General features: G+C 44.3%; 1 protein-coding gene across 1 annotated transcript; it reads left to right on the top strand.

Moving 5' to 3' along the window:
• Nucleotides 1-11,772: 11,772 nt before the first annotated feature.
• On the top strand, nucleotides 11,773-12,150 carry LOC107149394 (late histone H2B.L4-like). The gene has a single exon (XM_015494187.1). It carries the CDS (start codon nucleotides 11,773-11,775, stop codon nucleotides 12,148-12,150), a length of 378 nt encoding a protein of 125 aa, XP_015349673.1.
• Nucleotides 12,151-13,640: the final 1,490 nt, after the last annotated feature.

The following is a 13,640-nucleotide window of genomic DNA, read 5'->3' as shown; positions in this document are numbered from 1 at the left end:
AAGAAAAATATCTAAAAGATCTGCCTCAAATTCCATTTGTAATATGATTCCAAATTTTAAAAAGTGGGATTAAAATATTGACATGGGGAACAGATGTAATTGAAATTTTTTGGTGTGCTAGAATAGTGAAAGATAGACATCTTGTTGTTATTGTTTTCCAACATTCATTTTAAATAGCAATTAAAAAAGTATATTAATATTTTTGAAATCCTTTCTGTTAGAAAGACAATAGTATTCAAATTGTTGCTATGAGGATGCCTGGAAAGCATTTCTCTGGTTTCTTCAGGAAGGAAAGAGGGTCAGGAGAGCATGGCTACTAGGACTCTGCTCTGTTTCTGTTTCTCTGTTTGCTTTCTACCATTGCTTTCATAGGTTTAAATGTGAAATCACGTGGATGCATCATCCCATGCTCAAAAAGGAACTTCTGTTTCAAAATATGTAATATTCACTACCAAAGGATTCTGAATTGTAGAGCCAAAAAATACTTACAGGAAAGTTAATGACATCATCTCATTTAGATTAATTTTTAATGAATTATAAAATATACACAATTAAGTATTCTCTGTATGTAATTTTCTCAAAGTAATACACACATATAACTAGCTCCCAGAGTTAGCAGGTCACCACCATTATCATTTAATAAGCCCCTTCATGGTCCCTTTCATTCCTTCAGTGCCCCAATGGAACCTCTACCCTGCATTCTAATAGTATAAATGTTTTTATTTTAGAATAATTTTAATTTTTAGGAAAGTTTTGAAGGTAACTACAAGAGAGTTCTCATAAATGTCTCTCTCACTTTTACCATTCTATATTATTATGTCCATTTGTCAAAAATAAGAAACAGGCAATTAAAACTGAAACCTAGACTTCTTTGGGGTTTTTCCACCTTTTCCCTTTTTGGTTCCAGAACCCACCTGGGGTAGCACGGTGTGTTTAGTTGTCACACCTCCCCAGTCTTCCCTGCTCTGTGACTGCTTCTGTTGAGCTTCTGATGACCTGTGTCCTGAAGAGTGATGGCCAGTGGCCTTTCATTGTTCCCCACGGCGAGCTGGTTTGCTTTTCTCATGACTTAACTGCAGTTACGGATTTGGGGAAGTAGAGTCATAAAGGCCACATCCCACCAGGGTGTACGTGATATCCACGTGACATCACCGGCCTTCACCTTCATCACCTGGTAAAGGCCGTGCCTGCCAGGCCTCTCCATTGTCAACTTGCCATTTTTCCTTTCCTTTTCTCTCTTCTTTGAAAGTGCATCTCAAGGCTGCCTGCCCTTAACTCATCAGCATTTTCCTTTCATGTTGATGTTTTGGGGCTGTAGCCAAAGCTTCACTGACCACCATCAGCTCCTGCAGATGTTCTCCTGTTTCATTCTTTTTTTTTTTTTTTAAAGAGAGAGAGAGAGAATTTTTTAGTATTTATTTTTTAGTTTTCGGTGGACACAACATCTTTGTTTGTATGTGGTGCTGAGGATCGAACCCGGGCCACACGCATGCCAGGAGAGCTTGCTACCGCTTGAGCCACATCCCCAGCCCATCCTATGTTTCATTCTGAAAGAGTGACAGTTTTACAGTTAGACTTAGCCCCATACATGACCAGGTTCGGCTTGTTTTATGTAATGAGTGAGGGGTGTCTATAGGCACATTGATTGGCCTGTACATACCCAATTGTGCCCACATCGATTACTGGTAAGAATGATTTTTCCTCATTGACTTGCCTTTCTTCTCTGAATGACCTTTGCCCTTTGTCCAAGGTCAGTTGACAGTGTCTGCCTGGTCTCTGTGCTGTGCCATCGACTCAGGCGTCCCCGGGGTCAGTGTTGCACTGTGTTGAGTCCAGCAAGTCTCCGTGATGGTCAACTCTGTGTTTCAGCCTGACTAGATGAGGGGATGTCCAGGTATCTGGTTAAAACATCATTTCTAGTTGTGTCTGTGAGGATGTCTGTGGGTGAGATTAGCATTGAATAATGGTTTCAAGCAGATTGTCATCCTCAATGTGAGTGAACATCACTCAATCCACCAAAGGGTAGAAGAAAAAGCAGAAGAGGAGGCAGAGGAAGGGAGAATTTCCCCCATTTCTTTTTCTGCTTTACTGCTTGAGCTGGGACGTCTCATCTTCTCCTGCCCTTAGACTAGGATTTATTCCGTTAGTTCCTCTGGTTTTCAGCCTTCAGACTGGACTGAATTACACCACCAGGTTTCTAGGTCTCCAGCTTGTGGACAGTAGATCTTGGGACCGTTCAGCCTCCATAAGTACTTGAGTCAATTCCTTGTAACAAATCTAGTGGTTCTGTTTCTGTAGAGAACACAATTAGAGTCCTGAAATCAGAGAATATGAGCCTTCCAACCCTGCTCTGTTTCAGAATCATTTTGGCTAATCTCATTTCTTTTATAAATTTTGGAATTATTTTTTGGATATCAGTCAAGGGGAGAGAATTGACTTTTTTCACAATGTCGAATCTGCTGATCCATGATGGTGGAACACCTATCTATTTAGATCTGTCTTGATTTATGTGTTGACTTTCGCAGAGGTGAGAGCTGTCTGGCCCCTCTGTGGAACAAACCACTGTGGTGTGCAACTCTGAGCGCTGTGGCATCCTCAGCAATGAAAGACATGAGGAGGGTGTGGGGTCTGTGGCAGTGGCAATGGCTGTGGAGGTACTTAGTGGCAAAAACTCTTGGAGTGCTTGGCACAGCAGGATACTGGGGACCATAGTGGGTTTCACCATGTGACTGGTTTCACCCTTTTTTGTTTTCAGCCATCTGCAGATATCTAGGTTGCACAGGTTCACCCAGGGATCTAGATGGGGGAACAGAGAAGTCCTATGGGCCGTGCCAGGAAAGGCTGGGGATGCTGATAACTTGGCCGGGTCTCCTCTGTGATGGGGAATCACGGGCAGAGGGGATCCCTCTTGGCTGTGCCATGCTTGGGAATAGCACTGTGCAGGTAGCCACAGCTGTTCGCTTGTTTGTGGAGCTGTGGATAATTTTTGATGTTACCTATTGGTTGTTCACTTTGGTGCCACTATATTTCTGTAGCTTTGTGTTAGAGTCTGTAAACAAGTCACCATGGCGCCTGGCATTTTGCCAGAGGGAGTGGTTTGTGAAGTAACGCCAGCGAGCCATTAAGTGTGGAGATTCCTGATTGGTTGACTGATGTATCTAGTTTATGCTAATTAGATAAGCTGTGTGGAATGTATAAATACCCCTCCTGTCCTGCAATAAACGGCTCCCACTCCTGCTGTATCAATCTACACAAGTTGCTTGTCACCCCCCGGTTATTTTGCTGCAGCCAGACTGCGGCAGCTTTGCATCTGGACTTCTGAGCTCTCTGGAGTTATTGTCATTTGGGGATAACTGTCTGTTTTTCTGGCAGTAAAAGGACTGGGATTTTCTATTCTGCCATCTTGCTGATGTGCCCTCAAATATCTGATCTCGTATGTTATATACATTTTCCATTAGGGCCTTTAACATACTAATTATCATTATATTTGTTCTGCCTGATAATTCTAACATCTATGTTGTATTTAGTGTGTTGTGAAGACCATGTAATTTTTTTGTTGAGAGACAGATGTATTGTGTGAAACAGTAGACACTGAAGTAAACAGTTCGTTAACCTGGAGTTTATGTTTCTTGGCAGACAGTCAGCTGTATGTGAAGTTGGTTGTAGTTAAGCACCAGCAGCTTCCCACTCCTTACCTAACCTCACGCTCATCGTCCTGCTTGGCTTTGTCTCTGGTTTGGGCTGCTCCTCAGAGATCCCTTGCCTCTGCAGCTCTTCATGCTTACTTGATGGTTGCCTATCACCAGAGGCTGGTGGTGGTGGGATGAGGTGCAGAAAGGGCATTCTCTGTTATTTTGGCTGGTCTCAGTCTTTGGAGTGCACAGGAGCCTCTGTCTCAGGGGTGTGATTTACGCAGGTATTTGTGTTCTTCCTTCCTCCATCCTTTAGGGTGGAGTTTTGGCCCAGGCTACAGTTCCCTCTCCAGGCTGCACCATATCCCCTGACATTCCCAAGTCTATGTCCTTAAGGTCCTCCCCTCTGTAGACTAACTTTCCCAATAGAGGTGGTGTTGCCCATTTGTAATCCCGGCAATTTCAGAGGCTGAGACAAGATCACAAATTGAAGGTCAGTCTCAGCAACTTAGCAAGGCCCCATCTCAAAAAACAAAACTTTACACACACACACACACACACACACACACTCACACACACACCCAACACACACACACACACAACTCACATCCAGAAAGTGATGGTTAACTGCTTTAACTCTCCTTCATCTACTTCAACTGACACATTGTCTACATCATTCAAGTGCAGAGGTGGAGATTGGGAAGCATAATCCTCATATGTGTGGAAATATAGATGACTGCATTGGGAAAGTTCTAGAAGTGTGTGATACATCAACAACCAAAACGTTGTATTGGAAAATATTTTCACACTAAATTTTTCCTAAGAAAAAGAAACTTAAAATCATCAAATTGTACTATCTGGAATCATTCTTCCTCCAACCACTTGTACTGATGTAGCAGAAAACCTAAGACCACACATTAAGAACAGACCTGCCTCCTCTGCAGTTCTGGGGAGATCTAGACCTATTCTACGGGAATACTGCCAAACATGTTGGTTTCCACACTTCCACTTGATTTACTGTTAAAAAATGCCATCACTGCCACCTTGAAATTTCCTTACCCATGACAACTGTTTTCAGGAATTTTAGGTATTTGGCCAAGAACAGGTGGCCATATTAGGACTACTGCCAGTTTTACCTGTCACTCAAATATATAAGTACTAAGTTCAAGTGGAACTCATTGAACGAACATTTGCATTTTAAGGTATGCTTTTTAACTTACAGGCAATCTTATGCAAGCTTTTTTAAAAACCACTTTTGCAAACATTTTGTGACTTAGATAACTAAAACTGAAGCTTGAAAAACTCTCTGCTTTTGATGGCAAACAAGGTATGTGAAAGCTTAGATCTCTGCAACCAGGAGGACATGTTAAATTACTAGCTGACCAAGGCAGGGTATGTGTCTGCTACCCCCAGCTGACTTGAAGCCCACATTCTCACTACCATTGAAGAGCAAATACACACCACTCACCCATTACAACAATACTCTCCAACCTTTCTGCAAACCCCTAGAACTTGCTTCCTGCTTCTTAGTTCCCTACCTGCACTTTTTTTTTCATATATTCTTGCTCCAACCCATATAAAAAGTCAACCCCTATAACAGGATAGTCCAGGGCTTTATATAACTCTTGGATCAACACTATTGGTCAAAACTTATGCAAATCAGGTTTTGAAAAACTACCAACTACTATTGGTAAATTTATGCTAAATAGGATTTGAAAAAGCACCGATGGTATTGGTTCAGATTTATGCTAATCAGGACTTGCAGGTATCACTGCTATTGGTCAGTCCTGAAATCTCTATTCTAGTATGTCCTGCTTTTGTTTTCCTGCTGTTCTGGGGCAGTGGGAGATTCAGGGGGTGGTGGGGCCACTTGGGGTAGGGGGCTGCAGTGCTCTGTGGAGCCAGCCACCACCCCAGGCCTGGACACGTTGTCCTTGTGCCCTGGCTCCCAGTGCCTCTGGAGAGTACAGGTATAGCCGGCTCCTCCTAGGCAAGGTCCCTGCTCGTTGCTGGCTGGGTCCACAGCTCCTGACAACGGTTTGGCTTCAGTATTGTATTAGCAGCCAGAGTTCTTCAAGCTTCTTTTCTCAGAGAACAGATGGGAACTATTAGTGAGAAAGCTTATTATTAATATCATTGAAAGTATAGTGGACATAGACAAATCAATTGAAAGAGGAAAATAAGGTTTCAGTTTTAGTGGATGGAAGAACTAGTAAGTTAACTCATTTCATCCAGCATGTTGTAGAAACAAGTTAAGTAAGCAATTCTTAAAATGAGCTTTTTGGAAAATAAGAAAAAGAATCTGCTATAAAGAATTGTTAAATGTGAAACTACTAAAATATAAAATATGTATAGCAGAAAAGCTTGTTTTAAACATTCTTAAATATACCACAGTGATGTTCATATTTTTTTTTTAGAAATAATGATCTCTGATTATTGTTGAATCAACATTTCTGAATGATTTTCAGGATGAAAATAAAAGGAATGCTTTTTGGTCTCTTGATTTGGATTTGATGCTATGTGCAGTTAGCCTATTGTTGGGGCCTGAGTGGGACCCCAAGTTCCTATGCTGGGAGCCATCCCTGAAGGCACATGGTACGGAGGTGTAGTGATGGGCAAAGGTGCGACTTGTGTAGTTGAAGGGAGAAAGAAAGAATGTCCTCATGTTTATGCTCTGATTAAATGCTTTATTCATTCAAATCACTCAATACAATTTCGCACAGTAGGTTCTTAATCAAGAAAATGGCAATCCTTAATGCTGGACTGCCGCAGTCTGGCTGGGCACAAAATCACGAGCCACCACACAGCTTGTAGATTCAAACAGCAATTCTTTATTCCCGAACTCACACCGGCACTCTACAAACACGTTCTCTGCCCAAATCCACCCCCACTGGGCTTCTGTCTCCCAAAAAATACTGTCTGAATCCCATGAGAACTCAAGGGGAACTCAGGCAGCAGGATACGCCCTATTCCCAGCAGGAATAACCTTAAACCTGGAACGCCCTAAACCCGATTATCCTAAACCGGGAACACCCTAAACCCGGATCCGCCCTGGTCCTTGAGCAAGGTCACCTACATGCAATGTCACTGCAAAATGTCCTATTTCCACGAGTCCTTCCACTAAGCAACATGGGGTACGCTGGCAAGGAAATTGTCATACCTACTTGGCTAATGGCTCCCAGCAGAGTCATTGAAAGGCTAATCTGATGCTCTTGGATAGGTGCAATTAATCATTGTCAAAATGGCTGAACTACCCAAAACACTATACAGATTCAATGTGATTCAAATTAAAATCCAAACACTATTTCTTATAGAAATAAAAAAAGCAATCATTTGTATGTGTTCCTATGTCCCTGGTGTGGTCGATGGTCACTCAGCTACCTCAGTCGCGGGGGGGTAGAGACACAGTGTCAAGTCAACACACGGACACTGGGAGCTGGCGAGAGCTGGCTGACGAGAAACCAGAGTCGACATTCAATAAGCTCAAGCCCATTTAATTTTGGAACGCATACAGCTGTTATGGGGTTCAGGTAGGGCGTGCCCGCCAACCACACGTAAGCACCTTAACATCTATAAGCCAGTCATCTTATGCCTGATGTAGCCGCACTATGAGGAAGCACTAAATGTTGCTGTCATGATGGAAGGCGGTCTGGAAGGGTCTTTGTCCCTAAGGGAGGGGACTTTATGAGTCGGGGAGTTTCATGCCTCGAAGCATTCGACCCTCGGTTTCCTGACCTGGTGGTCTGGTACCTTGGCAATGCTGACCACAAGTGCTGAGGATGTGGTTTCACTGACGCTCGCTACAGCAGAGAGCCCCGTCCTGCAGGTGTTCCTGTGAGGCCTCTACGATTGAAGGTTCTCCTAGCACTCTGAGCTGCTCGTACTTACTAGCTGTGAACTGAAAGTTATTCCAACAAATCATGAAATTCATCTGGAAAAATAAAAGACCCAGATGGATGGGCAAAGGGGAGGGAAAGTTGGGAGGGGGTATAGGGGCAGGAAAGATGGTGGAATGATGGACATCATTACCCTAGAAACATGTATGACTCTTCATATGGTGTGATGCTACATCTTGTACAACCATAGAAATGTAGAGTTGTGCTGCTATTGTGTACAATGAATCAAAATGCATTTTGCTGTCATATATACCTAATTAAAATTTAAAAACTTAATTGAAAAAAAGGCTAATCTGATGGGATGGTGTTCAACCACTCAGAAAGCAAAATGCAACTGCATGGCCTAGTACCCAAGTGCCTCAGTACCAAAAGCGTTTTCAAAAGATTCTGCCCATGGCACTTAAACCTTTAGATTTCATCTTCAGTTGCTTTTAAGACTGACCTCCTTAAGACCCTGAGGAATGACTCTGGTCCACTCCTGGCCATATACCCACCCACTCGTGATCAATGGTTGTTGGAGCCAATCCTGGCTGAAGCAGAAATTATTTGACTTTGGGAGAAAAGCGATCCTGAAAAAAAGCCCTCCATGACTACGGGACTCACAGCCTCAGTAAGGTGAGAAAATTCTAAAAAAAAACCCAAAAATATAGAGGACTTATGTAATATTAAACCAAATACCCCAAGAGGTTGCAAACATTAATGAAAATGATGATATGTCCCCCCACTGTCAAGGAGCACAGCCATCCATTTGGTTCCTGCCAAGAAGCGGCAACAGAGCAGTGGAGGGGTGGTCCAGGTGGGCTGGAGCGCAGGCGAAGGCGGCAACCCACCACGCAGGCGCTGTAGGTCTGAGGCACTGCAAACCAATGCTGAGGGGAGCCGAGGCCACCCATCCGTCATCCTTCCTCCACCAGGCCTGGGCATGGCGTGGACACCTGCTGCATATGCCCACTCTGTGCAGCTATGCAGATCCATCCAAGGACCCCAATCTCCTGCTTCCTGACCTGCAGTGAGAAAACGGAAGTGGGGAAGTCTGGACTTGAGAATTGACCAATAGTGTTAGTATAGTTCCAAACCCTAATTAGCATAAGTTTGGACCAATACCATTGGCACTTCATTCAAACCCTAATCAGCATAAATTTGGACTAATGGCAGAGACCCAAATGCTATGTAAACCCCTTGAGCAGCAGGTTCAGCTGGAAAAAAAAAATTGCCATTAGTTAGTTTTTGAAATATAAGAGTTCTGTTCTTGTTCTTCAACATATTTTGTTATACTCATTCTTTCTTGTTTGTGGGGTTTATATATCCAATTCTCGAGATGCAAATTTGAACTGCTGAGGCCTGCTGCAACATTAGACAGGGTATCTTATCATTAAAAACTGCAGTGCTTCTCAGTTGCAGAGCATGTAGCTTTAGCAGACCTCATGTGCCAGAAGCAGAAAAGTTCCAGTCTCACCCATAACTAGCACAAATAGAGAATGAAGATTTATCTCAAATTCCCCAAAGTATAGAGAAATTAGGTAATGTAAATTAAAGTACCCCAAAAGGCTGAGAACATTATGAAGAGAGTTTAAACACTAAAGAAGCCTTCGAACATAGGATGAAAGTACAAGTAAAAAAAAATTAAAGGAAGGGGGTGGGTATTGGATCGTAAGTGGGACCATGAAGCACACGCACACAGTGCTATGCAACTGTAACACTGAAAGACTGAAAAAAAATTTCATTTACAAGGTAAACTATGGCAAAGATGGGGGGAAATTTACCTCTCGGCCCTCAGTGTTGAGCTGATTGGGTAATTCACAGCCATTGCATTATCACCACCACCAAGGAATTACTGGCAGAGACCCAGTGACTAGAAGTATAGTTTTCAAAACTAAAGTGGTTCTGAAAACGTCTTTGTTCAAGTCCTGGTAACAGGACTCAGGGCAGCGGGTGCACTTGGCAAGCATTAGTACCTCACAAGGGGAGTCCTGTGAAACTTGTGTCAAATGAAGTATTGACAGCACTAAAGTCTGGTCCATGAAAGAACATAGGAGACTGTCCCCAGGTTTACTTCTTTTGGATGGGGCACTTTCAAGAGGCCAGACTTTTAAATTACAAAGCCAACTACAGGCTCCCGCCTATCCCTTTTCCCAGTCCCTTATCACCTCTCACTTTCTTTTATCACTAGAGGGCGCCATGCGGCCAGGTTGGCGCCTGGGCTAAGACGCGCCCCTCCGCGCTCCTCCGGCGCTGGGCTGCAGCTCCCTGTTGGCGGAGTCCACGGCCAGGGGCTTGAGGGCAGCCATGTAAAACCGGTCGGGGCCGGCGCCCCGGTCTACCTGGCGGCGGTGCTCCAATACCTGAGGGCCTGAGATCTGGAGCTGGCTGGCAACGCGGCCCGCGACAAGAAGTGGAGCATCAGCCCGCGCCACCTGCAGCTGGCCATCGGCAACAAGGAGGAGCACAACAAACTGCTGGGCAAAGTCACCTTCCAGCAGGGCGCTGTCCTTCCCAACATCCAGGGGTGCTGATGCCAGAGAGCCACCACAAGGCCAAGGGAAAGTGAGGCCGCCTACAGGAGTCCTGGTTTTTGTAAAAGAAACAAAAATAAAAATAAAAAAAACAGGGCGGGGAGATGTAAAAACAAAGCAGTTAGAAACAAAAACCCACATTGCACATCAGTACCTCAGGAAGTCCCTCCTGGCTTTCATTAGTTTGTCATTCTCCTCCTCACTTGTCCACTTTTAGCAAATTATGCATCATTGATTTCCTAAAGCTCAGTTTACAGTGGGTGCATTTTGCCTTTACACGGTTTTGTGGTTATGTGTGTGTGTGTGTGTGTGTGTGTATGAGCTGGGGATTGAACCCAGGGCCTTGTGCATGTGAGGCCAGCACTTTACCCACTGAGCTACATCCCCAATCCCCAGTTTCATGTCTTTAATGATATTTTAATTGGTGTATTTGGTAAGATTCGTTGTCACATATTCCTACAGGCACATGCATAATTTGATCAATTTCGTTCCCTAATACCCTATCCTTCCCTCCTCTCCTTCCTCCCCACTGCTCCACTTGCTCTACTGGAAAAAGATGGGTATGTACTAATCAGTTGAGGGTTTCACTCTCTGAGCTGAATTTCCCCAAGAAATCACTCATGCATGGTCAGTAGGATTAAGATGGAAAGGGTCACAAGTTAGAGGAGGCTCTTGCCAGGGCCTCTGCCAGCCACCTCTGCCAAAGCCAGACTGCTGAGAATCTCAAGAATCCAGCAAGGTCTATAACATAATATTATGTAAAACAGCCTATTTAGTTCTGAATGGGAATCTATACCACTGGTTTAGACTGAGCTCTTGCACAACACAGACTCCCAGAGTAAGAGAATCTTGCCTCTGCCATGCATCTACCAGAAATAAGATGATGTGATGGTTAGATGGCTTAACTGTACACAAGCAGACATAAGTCAAAACATTCTATGTGAATTACTCTTACTAAATAGGACGCACTGAGTTATTCCATTCTATTTTAAAGTTTATTTTGTCTTAAAAAAGTTTGATATGCACTTATTGACTAGTGGAATAGAGTTGGATGTAGGAAACAGCCAATCAGAGTATAGGCACTGCATACACAGGACTACAGTGGCTCAGATGGTGATCAGTATTCTGAGCTGAGTCAGGAAAATCCTTTCCTGGAGCTTTTAGACTTGGAACTTGAACACAGCCACTTTTTATTTTCTTTCAGCATGTGAAGAGTGAGACTCCAGAAATGATGGCAGACATTACCTGTAGCTTCTTAGAGAAGATTAAGTGGAGACAGATATTGAGGATGTAGCACTGATAGAGCACTTGTTGCATTAGACCTAGAGTGAACCCCACAACCATTTTTTAAAAAATCAGCAAACAACAAAATACACCTGTACACCCATGCCACCAACAGAGCTGCCCTGGCATGAGGTCTGCAAATTCACCTGGAGAACAACACAATCATCCACACAACACTGCAGAAGCAAGCTATTATAAAGGAAACAGCTTCCCTTAAGACAAGCTCCCAGCTTATTTATACTCTGGTGGAGGCTTGTGACTGTTCTGGACTGCTGCTTGCTGTTTAGCCAATCAGAGAACCTGAAAGATGTCTCCTCATTTACATACACGGCAATATCCAATCACGTGCTGATGTAAAAGCCTCCTTTAGAGCTCCACACCTATAAATACCACAGTTCTCAACAGGAGGTTGCGTCTTCGGATTTGCCTTTCCACCCAGTTTTGGCCATGCCTGGGCTTGCTGCAGGAAGCGATGCCTCTTCTAAAGACCATGTTCCTTCAACTCCTAAGAAGCGAGGTGGTAGAGAAAGCTTAAGAGACACCACCAAGAAAGCTTACTACAACTATGAGATGCCGAAGCAGGGTCACCCAGATACTGGTGTCTCTCCCGAGGCTGGGGGCTCTGTGAATATGTTTCTCAAGGACATCTTTGAGCGCGTCGCGAGGGAAGCGTCGCGCCTGGCGCACTACAACAAGCGCTCGACCGACGCATCCCAGGAGCTCCACACAGCCATGCGCTTATTGCTGCCTCAAGAGCTGGCCAAGCATGCAGGGTCCAAGGACACCAAGGCTGCTACCAAGTACACCTGTGCCAAGCGAGTTTGACCAGTTGCAAAAACGAACGCCACAAACCAAAGGCTCTTTTCAGAGCCACTCAAACTTTCTAAGGAGCTGCACGCTTGGCATCTAATAGGATGGAAAACCAAGGAGAGTACGGAACTCAAGATTAGTCATATGACTAGTTGCACACCTGGCAATACCCTGAACTTAATGTTCTACTTACAATGGGATTCCAAGTTTTAAGGAAAGAAATGCAATGGAGATGTCCAAACATCCTAGGTCTTCATGGGTTTTGCTGTGGTTGAGCCCCATGGGGCACCGAACACTATTTTTCTGGGTCACCCCAGTATGCCGATCTTACATGTAACTGAGTCTCCAGAGCAGCCATGGTTGGCGTGGTATTGGGGTGGGGGGAGTGGTTGTAGGCTGGAGGAAGGGCCCTGTAAATCAGGATAGCTAGCTTCAGGTTGCTGGAGTCTCAGATAATAGGCATTGAAATGGACTGCCTTAAAAAGGAAGGATCACATTACTACTTACCAGAAAACTGGTGTAGCTGGAATCTTCAGTTTGGTTATAAATATATATATATATATTTTTTTTTAGTTGCTTCTTGAAATTTAGACAGCACCTGTTATGCTCGAATTCGGGACCCTCAAAAGACCACCGGAGACCAAGATTGATGTAAACAGCAAAGAGATGTTTATTGCGAGCTAGCTCGGTCCTCCGCGTGCGCACAGCAACAGGTGACGCTGAGAGGCCCTGAGCCCAGGGTTTGCAGCAGTTTTATACATTCTTTGGAGAATGTATACATCATAGCACCTCTTAGCAAATCATCACACACCGCGGGAAAATCAAATAACAACTCTGATGCTGAGAGCCACGGCCGAGTCTGTATGGCCCCTGGTATTTTGCCAGGCACCATCCAGACTTGTTTACGAACTTTAACATTCCCCTGGCAAAATGCCAGGTGTTATTTTGACTTGTTTACAGACTCTAACATTTTTTGCCAGGGGCCATACAGACTCGGCCATGGCTCTCAGCACTCTAAAACATGATTAGCACATTCACTGGCGGGAACTAGTTGGGTAGGGGTGATTGGTTACTACAAGAGGGGGATTCATTTGAACTGATTGGTTTAAGCCAAGAGGGGTGTTCATGCTGAACTACATGGTTTCCCAACACCATAAACTACTGGGAGGGTCATCTGGCATCCCAGGTATTTTCCTGTCTCATGCTGATTGGTGTTTGCTAGGGGGTTGCTATGGGTCCCCACCTAGCCTGACTGAGTCAGGGACACCTGGGGCAGCAGATTTCTCCTGTTATTTGTAGATAAACCACTTGGGGGGGGGGGGGAATGTGCCTAGGAGTGCTCTGTGGGTCTTTCCAAGGACAAAGGTCATGTCCCTTCCTTGGACAGGCTTTGCTCTGAGATAGAGGCTGGTTTTTCATACCTATACTAAGGTTAGGCACCGGTGGCCAAAAGGAGGCAGATTAAAAGCTGCTGAATGAGGCTTTATTGAGGTTTGCTCCCAGGT

This window comes from Marmota marmota, unplaced genomic scaffold (genome assembly GCF_001458135.2).
Source record: "Marmota marmota marmota unplaced genomic scaffold, marMar, whole genome shotgun sequence".
Classification (NCBI taxonomy): domain Eukaryota; kingdom Metazoa; phylum Chordata; class Mammalia; order Rodentia; family Sciuridae; genus Marmota; species Marmota marmota.
The sequence above is the reverse complement of the archived record's forward strand: the minus strand, read 5'-3'. Positions and strand labels throughout refer to the sequence as shown.